This window comes from Rutilus rutilus (assembly GCF_951802725.1).
Source record: "Rutilus rutilus genome assembly, chromosome: 11".
In the NCBI taxonomy this organism is placed as follows: Eukaryota; Metazoa; Chordata; class Actinopteri; order Cypriniformes; family Leuciscidae; genus Rutilus; species Rutilus rutilus.
The window spans coordinates 12,090,787-12,106,383 of NC_140216.1; the positions used below are offsets into that span (position 1 = coordinate 12,090,787).

At 39.3% G+C, this 15,597-nt stretch overlaps 1 protein-coding gene across 2 annotated transcripts in view; it reads left to right on the plus strand.

Annotated features, from left to right (window-relative positions):
• Positions 1 to 1,298: 1,298 nt before the first annotated feature.
• The window catches only part of adcy2b (adenylate cyclase 2b (brain)), a 63,015-nt gene continuing 48,716 nt past the window's right edge, over positions 1,299 to 15,597 (plus strand). The window contains exon 1 of one of the 2 annotated variants that reach the window (XM_084423180.1): positions 1,299 to 1,861. In XM_084423180.1, the coding sequence (XP_084279306.1) occupies positions 1,502 to 1,861 (360 nt within the window). In that variant the 5' untranslated portion in view covers positions 1,299 to 1,501. The remainder of the gene's footprint in view (positions 1,862 to 15,597) is intronic. The other variant, XM_084423179.1, reaches the window with a different exon arrangement.

Sequence of the window (15,597 nt, forward strand, 5' to 3'; positions counted from 1 at the left end):
TACACACACCAAATAAGACGGGAAATGAGCGCATGGAATATAGTCCTGTATTCATTTAATTCTGAATTATTCTCTTCAGCTTTCTCCCGTTGAATGCTTAATCATTGATCGCCATGATTTTGCCCACAAGTGCACTCTCACCTCAAGTGTCTCTTGTTAACACTTGTTAACATTGTTGGTGGGCAGCTAAAATGACTTGCTTGTTTTAGTGAAGAGGTGACGTTTAATTCATGTTCATGTTATTTGAACGCTCTTTCTTTAGCAAGTGTGGCATCGACTTAAAAAAAAGGCATTAAGAACTGGGTGGTTCTCTTTTCACAGAGCTCTTGACCGGTGCGGCGGCTGACTCAACTGAAGCAGACAATTTATTGTCTAATTGCCTCTCAAGAGTGTAATCACAGTCACCTCCTGCAGCTTCAAAAGACCTTCTGGAATACAGCACGATTACTTGGTACTAAAAGAGTGTCTTCTAAGTCTAAGAGACTTGCAGGTAAAAGAGAAACAGCTGGTGGCAGTGATTTTAACCACTATGATGTGTTCCTGGATCTTTTGTTGGTCCCAGAACAAAATTCATGTCAAGTCCTAACCCTATCCCTTATCCCTAGCCATTAGCTACTCCTAAAGTCAGAAGGAATTGCTAAACCTTGATAGGAATGTTATTCCAGAACCAACAAGGATCTTGGATCCTGTCCTTCTTGGTGACAGTAGCTATAAGGAAATGTTTTATTGTGTTTCCTATTTCCTCTTTTTTCTTCTCAAGCAGTCTGTTGTCTTTGGTTTTTCATTCATTAATGTTTTTATTGTTCTTATTGTAAGTCTCTCCCCATAGGAAATTAAAGAGAGATCTCTTTAATACCTCCATTGTTTCTCCTAGACTGCAATGAGATTACATAGAGTGCAAATGAAGACTGGCTTGAGGCTGCTGCTTCTAAGATTTTACTTCGGCGAATAAGACCACATTGATTGAAACTGTGCTCGGATTTGCCAAGATTCTCAAAAGTCTGAAATCAGACGAAAAATCAGACATATCAGTATGAAGTAAAACATTTTCTTAATATTTTTCCAAGACCAAGTATCTGAGCTATGCTAACCACTTAAAAAATAACATAAAATCAGAAAACACATTTTCCTCTGGGTGTCTAATCAGTCAACACCATTAAACCATATCACTGAACCTGCCACACGCTACATTGGAGACATTACTGTGCCTGCTGGATCTCTGTCAAGCACACCACTCCCTTTCCTCTCTCCTCCCTTTTCCTCTTCACTTCCCTTCACATTCTTTTGAAGACTTTCTTTTCCTCTCTCCAACACACACTCCAAGAAGTCACTTCTGAGAGCTTGCGCTCTGCCTCGCTGTCAAGCAAACACTGGTGTTCTACCGTGCGCTCTCTCTCTCTCTCTCTCCGTATCTTTCTCTCTCTCTCCTCCTCCTCTCACACGCTCTCTCGTGCGTGCCTCAGTCGTTCTCCGCTGCTCAGTTCATCATGTTGGCTGGAGAATGCTGCGTGCGGCAGCGCTCTCACTCCTGCCCTGGCGCAGGACACATCTGTCCCACCCGCCGCCGCTGAGCACTCTTACAGAAGAGGACGAGCCAGAACGGCAGCAGCAGGAGGAAGAGGACGAAGACGAAGTCTCGGGGGTGAGCGCCGGGGTCCAGCCGGACCACATGTTCCAACAGACAGTTTACCTGCTGGACGGTCCGGAGGACATGGTGTCATCCGGGGGGCTGAAGTCTCCAGACTGGGTGTACGAGTCCTACTACCGTATGAGCCAGCAGCATCCGCTCATCGTGTTCCTGTTGCTCATCGTCATGGGAGCGTGTCTGGCTCTGCTCGCCGTGTTTTTTGGCTCTGGACTGGTAAGACTCTTTCCTTTATCCACCTACTACTCTTTTTATACTTTTTTGTCTTGAATTGGACCACAATGCTCCTTCTATCTTAAGTCAATGGTTATCAACTGGTTTCACTTCAGGACTTTTATTGGACATCATGTTGTGACCCAACAGTTAAATCCAAAACCTGAATATTTGTGGTGCCAAAATGCTTTTCTTTAACCTCACGTAGTTCCGTTCATGGTTTACAGGATGAGGCTATATGCCGTGCAACCTGTCCATGTTGGCGTCTAATTTGGCTAGCTTACAGATGAATTTGTGCCAAAATAACATTGAGTTTGATTGGACACTTATTTTCATCAACAACAACAAAAAAACATGGGAAGCACTCAGTCTTTCCTCTTAAAAGTTGATAAGCCGGGTTATTTTGCTTCTTTAACTATACACAATTATGTGGTTGTTTGCATTTACCGTGAAACACAAAAAGAGACATTGACAGAAGGCGTTCTGGTCACTCTTTTTCTTTTAATTATAATAAATGTGTACTGAGGCCTTCAAGCTTAAAAAAAGACAAAAGTACCATAAAAGTGTTCTTTGACTTTTGTAGTCATACCATAGCTTTCTGTGAGTAACAGACCAAAATACAAGTCAGTATTTGAGAAAAGTCGAGATGCCCAATTTCTGAACAAATTGTTCGTTTGAGTTCTTTTTAGTGTATCATTTGATCCAGTTCACAAAACTGTCTGAATGATTCATTCATGAATCGGAAATACACGGTTCACAAATTACATTTTCTGACTGTTAACAGATCAGTGGGGAAGATTTTCAGTGTGTTCCTTACATAAAGCTGTCATATGACTTTAGTTTACTTGGAATAATAGTCCTAAAAACCACTTGTATAATACATTTATGTCAGTTCTGAAGCTTGACAGCTTCAGTTCCCATCCATTGTAATTGCGTGGAGACCAGCACATTTTTGCAGAATTTCTTCTTAGGCAGTCTTCAGGTTGCAATGACATGAGAGCGAGTAAACAATGACTGAAAGTTCATTTTTAGGTAAACTGTCCCTTTAAGATGTTTTTGTTTTGAGCCTATTTTGGAAGGCTATTCATCTTCCTCCCTCGTCCCACAGTTGTGGTTGTGGTAACGCTGCATAAATGGGGTTTTGGTCTATGAGAGAGTGTTTTACTTGCGTGTGGGGAGTGCAGCACTCTCTCTGTGTCTGTGTGTGTCTCCTTTTTTCTCTGTGGCAGATTGTGTGAATCTCTTTGGTAAGTGAGCTGTTTCTGTGAGCTGCACTTCTGCAACCCTCATTTTCACCTACTGTTTCACTCGTTCTCTCTCTCTTACTCTCTTTCTCTCTCACCAGATGCTCAGTTGTCTGTGTTTATGTGTAATGGGTTTGTAGATTATTGCAGTCGGTGCATTTGAACTGCACTGTCAACCCTATAACGTTGCCTCAAAGTAATAAACTAATCTCTGTGCATAATTAAATATGGTGAACTTGACCATTTAATTTAACTAGTTAGAAGACCTGTTCTTCTAACTGTTTTGGAATTAAAACGTCTATTGATTCTCCTCAGAGATGGGAAAACTATATATCAAAATTGACTTGTCAGTTGGTTACCTGAAAAACTAATCGGCTTAAGAAAGCCCTGTGTTATTAGGGCTTTTGGTTCACCTGACCCTAAAAGATGCATTTGTTAGAGAGTTACTGTTCCTCAGTTACTGCTCTTTTTGTTGTAGGAAAATAATACTTATAATTAGCAAAGATGCAGTAAATTGATCAAAAGTGACAATAAAAAAATGTATAATGTTACAAAAGTTTCTGTTACAAATGCTTAACTTTCTATCCATCAAAGAATCCAGAAAAAAACATATCACTTTTTCCACATATCTATATTCAAATATAAAATTTTCAGCGCTAATAATAATAAGATCTTCGACTTAGTCACAGCCACTGGACGGCAGGTCAACTGTCATGACCATCCCTAGACCCCATTCTTTCAGACGGTCACATTTACTGCTCAGTGCTCAGGGACCACATCCTTCCTTTACGCAGAGCCTATGTGTGCCTGTGTGTGGTGACATCACTCTCCTGTGGTTTAACTGCGGGTATGTTGGTTTGAAGCGCTGAGGCTCTTATCTTGGAAAAAGCAGTCTGTTTTACACAGACTGGCTAATGGGGCCGGAAAATGTCACAAAACACAAACTTTGCTTTATCGTTGTTTCTCCGTCCGTCGTGACTTTTTGTTTCAGGTTTGGGCAGGAAGTTCTGCCTTCTCCTCTCTGAATGCTTATCTTGTTTTTTCACAGCAAATTCTGTCTAAAGATTGTGTTGCTGCCGCTGCCGCTCCAAAGATTGATGGAGTTGTGGTGGAGTTGTGTGATAACACGTCTGAAAACAAGAACACAAGTTCACTCAATTAGAAAGACACATTAATCAGGTGCAAGCGACGAAGCGCTGATTAATGAAAGTAGGTTTCCTTTTTTATTTTTTAAGGAAAACATTTATATTTTTACTATGGCCATTGCACACATTTTCAATATCTTGAGATGTCGATACATTCCACTTAACACAACTTTAGTTATATGGAATTTAATTATAACCAATTGTAGACTACTCAAATCAAACACTTGAGTTCAGATATCCTAATAACATATTATTCCTGTAAAAGTACAAGTCATTATTTTCAGTTATACTTGCACAAACATGACGATTTGGTACGGACCTCTGTATTGAAGTCACGGTTCGGTACGGGTTAGGTACAACAGGGGGGAGAAAACTAAACACAAAATTGCCTCTTTTTCTTTTTTTTTAATTACACTTTTCTTTTTATAAATGATATTATAATTAAAATGTTCTAAAGGATAAAAAAAATATTAGCCAATGCTGTAAACTATGTGGATCCCTCAATTACACATTACTATAATACTAAAGGTTACAATTAACAACAGAGCCCAAATTATGAAATTCAGTTGCTATTTATTTTTAGATATATTAATCAACACTCAAATAAAATAAAAATGTACTGTAAATTGCACATAAGGTAGGTTTTGCATTAACTTCTAAATCTAATTATTTCAAAGATTTTGAAATATAATCATTTACACTGGCTGACATAACTTGTTTTCATGACAAATTTATTTAAACCTACGTTAAATAATCAAGACATTACTAACAGGTTAAGTAAATATAATGAATATGCTAATATAGTGCGTATACAAAATGCTTCTCTCTAGAGTTCATTTCTCTAGTGAACTACAACCTGCTGTCGACACTAAATGCCTGAGGTAAATGTAATGCTGAATGAGATATTATTCTCAAACTGTTTTACTGATGTCTTTTTCCGTAGTTGAAACACTGGTTGAGAGATGTTAACATATCGATCGATTGTCTCTTCTTCTTCTCCTGCGCTTTTTACTGTTAGCAAACAGCGATGCATTGCCGCACTGAAAAAAACCTTGATTATATTTGGTTATTTTCACTTGTTTGCTTCGAGGATCTCCTAGTTCTTGCAAAATTTTTTAGTCAGACATGAACATTTTAGTGAATTGTTAACTAGAGATTCACTCTGACCAGATCATTGAAACAGCTGACTCGATGAGTTGTTGACTCGAGAACAGCTGCAAGTCCAGTTCACAAATTAATCATTCATTGTGATTTGCAAAACTATTTAGCTGGTTTATTGAATAGAATCAGATTGTTAACGAATTCTACATCAATATCACGCCTAAGAGAGGATGTCGAGTTCTTCAGTTTAAAATAACAAGAAAAGATTAGCTTTTATGAAATGTTGTGGAGTTAAAAGTAGAATATTATGCTTTGAATTGTAGTGAAGTAAAAGTTTCCCAAAACTGATACTCTGTCACTTGAAACATGTACTGAAGTACAGTGATGAAGTAAAAATACTTTACTGTCACAGATTATACTAAATATTTATTGTTCTCAAGAATGAGTGTATGGTGATGGCAATTTTAAACAGATTTTAGGTTTATTTTTATCCATTTATTTGCTTAGATTTATTTCGATTTTGATTTATACGATTAGATTTGTACAATTTCTTAAGAAATTTCGAGTGGTGCTTGGCCGTGTGTTGCTAAAACTAGTGTTCATATATCTACACTTATTAAGATGAGTTTTTTTTTTTTGTGCATGTTTTATGATCTGCCAAGTGAAAATCTTAAGTCTGATCATAAAAGAAAGTAATCAATCTCTCATCAAGCCACATGCTTTGAAGTGTCATTCACGTTTGTTGCAAATCTGTACTGCTAACACAAGTCAATTACAACATAATCCTGCACTTCTATAATTGTGCTTTTGACCTTGGAACTGGACATTAGTTTAATCTGGTTGGTTACTTAAGATAAAAAAACGCAAATTGGTAACTTAAACGAATAATAATCATTTCCAGTAGGCTATGCTGTATGCAGCACACTTGATACCATCTTTATAAATGATGGTGAGACAAAATGGACACCTTTTCCCTCACATCCTGAAGATAAGACTGTTACTATCAAGATTTAATTTCTAATGGCTTCCCATTCTAACCTCTTCAAATTACACTGAGAGCCAAATCTTGGAACAGACTATTTGAACGAGCCACAGACCCACATCGTCTAGATGCCTCAATGACAACAGCAAACACAAACAAGCCCATGCACACATTCCTGATCAACAGTCCATTTTCCATTTAGTCGATCCGTAAAGAAAATCTTTCTACTCGGTTACAGTTCAAGACCATTTATGCAAGTTGTTATTGTGAATTTGGATGGAGGTTTTGAATGAGATCAGGGCTGGGCAACATTGACCCAGCTGAACACATTATAAAGCTGATGCCAACACAGCAGAAATGATAATGTGGAGTGGGATGAAGCGAACATGCAGGTTGATCAATTAGATGAGTTATGGAGATGACAGCGTCACACTGAGCCAATCTTACCAGCTCATGCGACCATTAATATTCGCTAATAGTGCCTATATCGAATTCAGTCACTGACAGTCTGCTTGGCTTATTTGATTACAAATGTAGTGTAAGATGAGCACATCGTTTGTACTAGCACTATGGTTTAATGCATGCTTTTTTACCATCTAAATAGATTTTAAAGAGATGCAATATATCACAGTCACCCTGTGTTTTGGAAATCTGAAGGGCCTGATTATGAGGTTATTACATGACATTTTTTAGGATAGCGAACAGAAATCTTAATTGATGCCACAAACTATTAGGACACATAAGTCACACTTAAAGGGCCCTATTTTAACGATTTAAGCACATGGTCTAAAGTGCAGGGCGCAAGTGCGAAGTGTGTCCGAATCCACTTTTGCTAGTTTAACGACGGGAAAAATGGTCGGTGTGCGCAGCGCATGGTCTAAAAGGGGTTTCCTTAGTCTCTTAATGAGTAATGGGTGTGTTTTGGGCATAACGTGAAATAAACCAACCAGAGTCTCATCCCCCATTCCCTTTAAAAGCCTGTTGCGCTCACGCCTTGGCGGATTGTTATTTACATGACGGAATTTGCAAGCGGAAAGACTGAATGCGTCTCCAGATCGCAAATGGATCTGCTCGTGCACGAGATTAAAGCGCGCGAGCAGACCATCTACGGGACAAGGCGGATTCCACCATATCTTTATGTACACAATATGAATCTTTTACATTGTAATTCTTTTATTTGTAATATTTGGCATGATTGTGTGCTGCTGTGCGTCCCTGTGTGTGTAATAAGCAGAGTGTATGCGCGTTGTGGACCGGCTATAGGCGCACATTACTAATGCGATCTTTAATTACATAAAAAATATTGTGACTGAAAACCAACTAAAACCTGGTCTAAAGTCAATGGCGCAGTCTATTTCAGTTGCCTCAAAATAGCAACGTGCTAACAATGCGTCTGAACACACCTCGTTTTCAGAGCAGCACGCCCATGGGCGCACAAGTGGGCGCAAATGCATTTTTGCCATTTAAACAACGTTGCGCAGAACGTGAAAATGATAACTGCTTCGGGCTGAAACTAGCAAAACACACTTGCGTCGCGCTTGGCGCTGCATTGTGCCGGGTGTATGATAGGGCCCAAAATGTTTGAATGTCATTGCATTAGAAACATCATATGCCCAGTGGCATCTGCAAACAAATGATGGTTTTCGTAGACATTTTTGCCATTGCTTATAGATCCTACGGTCATTTTAAATAATGTGCTGCTTCGACTTAGACAACCAGAACTTGAGTTCATGTTGGGCTTTCATACCATTTTCAAGAAAAGTTTGAATTGAATGCATGACGCAAAATAACATTTTCCTTACACCTTGAATATATGTGACTGTACACATTTTAATTATTGTTTTCAAAAGAATATTTGTAAATATATTTCAAAGGTAATGTTTATTTACAACTATCAACAATTAATTATTCTTACAATTTTGGGGGGGCTTGTACCACAGGGCATTCCACATTTTACTAGAGTAACCTTGCCTTAAGGTCAAGTTATCTGATATTTTAAGATTTTAAGTGTTCAGCAGAAGCAAGAAATTCATACAGGAACAACATGAGGGTCAGTAAATGATGACAGAATTTTCATTTTTGGTTGAACTATCCCTTTAGCTATACTTGACTTATACAGACAGAAAAGTCTAAGTATATTTGGCCTATACTTGTACTCAGTTTTACATTTACATATAATTTTTTAGCACATACGTCTTTGATTTTAGGTGTAGGTGTGCAGAGCCAGTGGTTGTTCTGTAGGCAAACATCAGTGCCTTGAATTTAATGGGAGCGGCAATTGGCAACCAGGAGAGAAGTGACGTGTGCTCTCTTCAGCTCGATAAAGACCACTCTTGCCGCAGCATCCTGGATCAGTTGCAGAGGTTTGACAGTGCAAGCTAGAAGGCCTGCCAAGAGAGAATTACAATAGTCCAGTCTGGATAGGAAAAGAGCTTGGACAAGGAGTTGTGTGGCAGCTGCTTCTGGATAACTAAAGCACATTAAGTACAAAATTTGTTGTTCCAATTTAGCAGACTTTGTCACGGAATGGTGAAATAGTGAAGCGAGGATTCAAGTGCAGGAATAAGAATAGTTAAGTAATAAACAAAAAACTACAAACAAAAACTCCCCCTGGGGGAAAACAGGACAGGCAGGAACAGGAAACACGTGGGAACAAGCTCAGGCTTGGCAGGCCTGACGTGAAGAGATTCAGGCTTGACAGGTAACATGGGCGGGGCCAGCAGGGCCATGAGCTTGGGCGGAGCCAGCAGGGCTAGGAGCTTGGGCATGGCCTCCAGGCCTTGTGGGACAGTGAATAGTGAGGGCAGGAAACAGGGGAGGCCAGTGGCTGGCATGAATCCTCATTCTGCTGAATCCTCATTGTGGCTGGTTCATTATGTCACAGAATGATGAAATAGTGAAGCAAGGATTCAAGTGCAGGAATAAGGATATTTATTAAGTAATAAAAACAAAAACTCCCCCGGGGGAAAACAGGACAGGCATCTGGCAGGAACAGGAAACACGAGAGAACATAGACAACAAACCAGCACAGGACTGCAAACACAGGGAGACTAAATAGGAAAGCAAACAAAAGAGGGTAACGAGGAAAGCAGGTGGGGCAAATTAATCAATAATCAAGTAAGAAGATGGGAGGGGCTAAACAATTGACAGGAGAGCACATGGCACAAGGAAATACATGACAAGCCATGTGCTCACAACAAACCAGACTATACACAAACACATGACAAACCGGGAGTGTCAGAGCTCTGTCACCAAACCAAGATATAAACCAGACAGAAGTGACAGAACCCTGACACTTTAAGGATACCAAGTTAGTATATCAAAGGTACAATTGCAGGGTATTTATATTAAGTACATAAGTTTGTAAATGTATTTGTAGTATATTTAGCATAAAATAAATGTATTTCAAAAACATTTAATATATTTATTTTTCACTAGGGAATATAGTAGCTTTCATACATTTTTAAGTGTGGCAGAGTATTCAAATATGTTTCAAATATACTTTATTTTTATTTTATTTTAAAGCTGAGCATAAATATGGGAACAGAACTGATGAGCAAGCTGTAATAGATGCTTGTGTGTCAATGCTTTGGAAGAATAATAAGATTATGAAAAATGCATGACTTCATACTCTTCCAAAAAATACAGGTGCACAGCGGTGGAATTATGCACATTTTAAAATGTATTTCAACTAGATCTACCGCATGGCGGTACAAAATATGACCGCCGCTCAGGCCTGCACTGGCTTTCCACAAAAATAAATGACGTGGAGCAATTTGGCTGTATTGCGTGTTTATGTATATACCTAAAAAAAGTAGTAGTATGTGCATGTCTGTCTGTGTGTGTGTGTATGTGTGTGTGTTTGTGTGTGCGCATGTGTGTTTGTCTGTGCATGTGGATTTGTATGTGTGTGTATGGGTGTGTGTCTGTGCGTGTGGATGTCAGTGTGTGTGCATGCTTGCGTTTGTTTGTATTCCTGCATGTGTGTGTGTGACAGTATCATCCTAAACCAGCAACCCTTCGCTCAACAGCACCATCTACAGGCCGATGAGTGTACAGTCACTAAATGTGCACATAAATTAATTTATTTTATACCCCCCCATGGATGAAATTCTACGAAACTTAGCATACCCCCAGAGGATGTCAAGTTAATCATACACATGAAATATGGTGCAGTTCTGAACATCTCCACTGAAGATAGGGGCGATTAAAGCAGAATAATATTGCATTTTCATTTTTTATGGGAGGGGCGCAAATCACAAATGAGTGATTATGGGCTAGGTTGATGTGGGCCCTTAAGACCAACATACCATAAAAATTTCTTCATCCTCGGTTCCACGGTTCAAGTAGTTATTTAGGAAAAACTGCATTTTTTGGGTTTGGGGGGGGCCCAGCGCGTGGGGGGGAGTGGCCCCCGGGGACCAAACGAAATTTTTCCGTAAAAGTCTAGTGGGACTACATGCCCACCAAATTTCATGTTCCCCGGTGTTTCGGTGTCCCTGGTATCGTTGACGGAAAATTCAGTAGATTGACGAAAAAAAAAAAAAAAAAACTTTGACAATCCCTATATGACCGCTTTCGCTAGCTACGCTAGCGGCGGTCATAATAATCAATTATTTTTTTCTTCTGCATTTATTTATTTGATCTTTTCTCTGAAATCATGAGATAATGAAAGTATAGCTCATGTATTGGGAGTTAAAAGACATGAGTATGTGGGTACGATGTAAGTTTGCATTCTGCTGACGGTCAGTGGCATGTTTTGCATTTTTGTACCATCAGCAAGTCTGCAGGGCTGCGGCGGAACCACAGAAAACACACACAAACCATCCCTAACTCACATTAAACTGAGACACTCAGACAAATGGACAGGAAGTGGCTGTGGAAGGGATAGTGCTGTAACAAAGAACGCCCATGTGTGCGTTTCTTTGCTTTTGTGGACCCTGCAAAATGGAGTTGGTCTTAAATGGACTTAAATGGGCTCAAATGCACAATCAGCTGGCTACATGAGCTCTGGCCCTTGATAACGTGAATAAAAGAGACTGATAGGAGCCAAGTCTGATTCATGCTGTGAGGGATGAAAGAGTGATGAGAGTAGAGGGGCTTGTGGGAATGGGCCTAAAATAAGGATTTTAAGGCTAATCATGTTTGCAGTGAATCATTACCTTGATGTAGACGTTTAATTATAATTGTCCTGGAAAGAGGAAGGGGAACGTCAGATGGGTGCACATTGTTGGTGGTGTTTGATAAGGCAAGCAATTTCATTGCATATTGGAGGGTTAGGGATTTAAACAAACCCTAAATAGTAACCCTTGGAGTGTAACTTGCATTACTTCTGCTATAGAGATTGTATTATTTGTTTAGGAGAGGTGTGATATTACTTTTATAAGAAATCAGGCTCAATACCAAATGAATAAAGATTCTGGACAACAAAAATGGACATAGATTATGAGTTGTTGTTGTTGTTGTTTTTTATATATACTATGGGCACTTTTGGCCCTGGGGACTTAACCTCTCTTAAAATACAATTAATTACATAGACTAAATTTGTCCTCTCTGTAATTGTCATTTTGTTTGTCTTTGGTTTGCTTTGTTTTAAATTTTTTTGAACATTTCCACCACATCTCAAATTATATTCTGTGATGTCAAGATGATTGTGGACATGATATTTTGATTAATAAATAATAATAATTTGTTTATAATAGTTTAACTTAATAAAAATCAACACCTGGGATATAAGAGTGTATGTCGAAGAAACATGCTGCAGTTATGATGTATTTTTAGGTTAGGTCAACTTTATTATCCCCAAGGGGCAATGTGTTTCACAACTAGCCATTCAATCAGCAAGAACAAACACATAACACCACAACACACAAAAAGAAAGGAATAAAAAAAAGTTTTGTTCATCCTGATAGTCACACAAATGAACACAACTTAAATGAATTTTGAAGCCTAAACACAATCGCCAGAAGTAGGCCTAAAAAGCTGAACATGAACAATCCTATAAACAAACAATGCCACGGTCACATGACTATAGCTCTTTCAGTCTTTATTTAAAACCATTTCCCCTGAAATTTTGAGTTATAGTTTGCAAGAGCATGGTGATGTTGTAGAAGTGGACTAGTGAGTGGATGAGTTTACCCAGTGATGGTGTTTAATGTCCCCGTCAACCTCTATAGTCCCATTTAACCACTTGTTAGCAACTGCCTTTTTCAAGACAAGTAAAAGCTTTAAAAGAAAATCACAAGGGGGTATAACTGATGTATTTTCTGTCATATACTGTAATAAAATGTGAAATATCTTGAGCTTGTGTTCACAACAGACCGTATTTTTAGCATTTAAACAAAAACCCATTCAAAACTCCATTTAATTCAGAATGATGGAATCAGACATGCTAAAAACTCGTTTCCAGGTTTTGGCCTACAAAAATATGTCATCCCTGCAGCACTCTATTGTCCTAGGCTAGTAACAACCACCCAGAACACCCTAGCTTTGTGATGCCAATTTTTTCACATTCAAGCATCAAATATATATATTTCTTTTTTTTTTCCAGTTTCAAAATCAAGTTATAATTAATGTTATGTTATTTCAGTGCATGAAAAATTAAAGCAGGTTTTGGGCTCTTCTCTGTCTGTCTGTCTGTCTGTCTGTCTGGTTAATGGAAACAGAAAGGGTGTGTTCCCCGAGAGTTCATTGAGATTCGATCTGCGTGCCAGAGTTCCCTTGAATTTGTAGTACTCCCTGGGGTGTCTCATCTGATGGCTGGTGAGTCATACTGTGGTACAGGCATTATATTACAGTGAGTTTGCCAGCTCAATGCTCTCTCATCATTCACAAAACACACACACAGTCATCCGAACCGATGGTGCAACACCATATTACTGACATCTACAGTACCAGTATGAGCCACACACACATACCTCAAATAAATAATTACTAACTGAATTGAAAAAAAAAATGAAAAAAATTGTATAATAGTTTTAATGATGGCCAGAGGACGAAGTCAATTCTAACCGAAATAAAACCTCAATGGCATATGTCATTAGACATCTTCAATAAATCTGCATAGATAATGTAGCTATAATGTAGTTATTAAAATTCCCCCCTTTGACTGTATCCTCCTGCCGCAGCTCGGTCTATTTCTGTCTCTGTCTGCAGTTGATGAACAGTCTGTAAGTGTGTTACTTTGAGCTGCACAGAAAACTACTGAATGGTTACGAGAGCTACAGGTAAAAAAAAGACTTAATGAAAGGTTGTGGTGACATGCAAATATTTCATACAGGTTTTGTTTGCCTCTTTAAAGTCAGCATGATATTAAATTGACCATATATACTTTTATAAAAATGAACATTCTGTCATCATTTATTCACCCTCATGCCACGTTGTTATTGCTAACTAAAACTAAAGCTTTTGAAAATCTTTTCAGGTACTTGAAATAAGGCTGAAATAAAATATAAATACTACAAGAAAAACTTAAATGAAAACATAATCATTGGCAGAAGACAGTCCATGGCATCACACTTAGAGCGCCTGTGAGTATAAAAGGGCACCTGAGGCCATGTCCACACTAATACGTTTTCGTTTGAAAACGCATCTTTTTCTCTCCGTTTTGGCCTTCCGTCCACACTGAGACGGCGTTTTTATTAAGGAAAACGAAGCTTTTTGAAAACGCACTCCAAAGCGTATACATTTGAAAACGCCGTTTTTGCGTTGTAGTGTGGACTGTGAAACCGGAGAGATTTAAAAACGATGACGTAATTTTAGTCATGTGACGCATATTGTACCAATAGGTATTCACGTTTATACCAGTATTGTGCCTGTTATGTGCTATTCACTTTCACACTATTGCTAAAAATATTCTACATTGCACACTCTTCATATCACAGTCCTGCAAAGATGACAGAATTTACTCACATTTGCTGTCCTGCGGTAATACATGAGAACAGTCGCGTTTTAGACCAAACATATGGTGTCTGCGTGCGACCTGGACGCATCAGTGAATGGTGAGATATTTTACTAAATAAAATTATCCTGTCAGAAGAATTGCGCGATAACTTTATTATTTATTTTTCCATCTGAATCATATCAGTGAGCGTTTGTGGGGTTTTACACATGCGCAATAAAGGTGAATTTCGCGTTTTCAGGCGTTTTTCAAAAGTTTCTCATCCACACTGAAACGTCCGAAAACGCTTGAAAACGCTAGTGTGGACGGAGAGCGTTTATAAACGAAAACGCCGTTTTCAAATGTATCCGGATTAATGTAGACGTAGCCTGAGTTACACGATAACAACTCCTTTGTCTGAAGAAGACGCACAGGCAAGCCCGATGTATGACAACGAGACGCAGTGACTTTTCGAAATGGAACTTTGATATTGCGTCTTGGTATTAACCAATACCCACTTCACAATACTGATGGAATGCCAGCCTCTCTTCTCACTAGACTCTGAATATGCACAACATAGTGGGCATAGCATAAATTAACTCTACGGATTACTCGACTGAGAAAAACCGTGTCAACCCCATGGGCGCATCCCATGTGCTTATATGGTGGCACTACTCCCTAAGCCAATGCTCCCAGATGCTCGGAAAGATCTACAAGCTTCTATGCTCTACAGCAAGGGAAGTCCCGGCTGTTACACTCCCTTGCAGACCTCAGCCCTATATGGCCCCAAGAGCAGAGCTCTAAAGGGAAAATAACCAACATAGCCTCAGCTATGCCAGGCACATCGTACCAGTATTTTGACAAGGCTCTTAGGGAGCAGCCTACCGTAAAGAGCATTTCCAACTACACCCTACGGTACTACCACACCGCAGGGGAGCCTCTTGTGGAGCCTCTACTCCATTCCTGTAGAAGCACCTCACCAAAGGGGAGCATACATCCCTTTTTCAAGACCCAACAACAGTTGGAGGTAAACAAACCCGAGGGACTCTTGTGATTTGCCCATCATAGTTATATTTACCCTGATCTACTCTAAGGGGTACTACCAAGTGGTTCTTGAACAGCCTACCAAAGGGAGCATGCAAGGTGCTAAAAACCTCAGTAATTAGCACCTCAGTATAGACCAAGAATGGGTAACCACTTATTGTCCTGCCCAGGCTACAACCTTTGGTATTGCCATTCCTCCAAGGCTCATACATCCTTATCCTTACTCAGGAAAGGGAGGCAAACGAGAGCAGCACACAATGCTGTTTGCCTAATAGCTCTCATCACCCAGGCTCTAAACCCCAAGGAAGCCACAGTGGAGCTTAGACCCTAAAGGGGCCATGAAT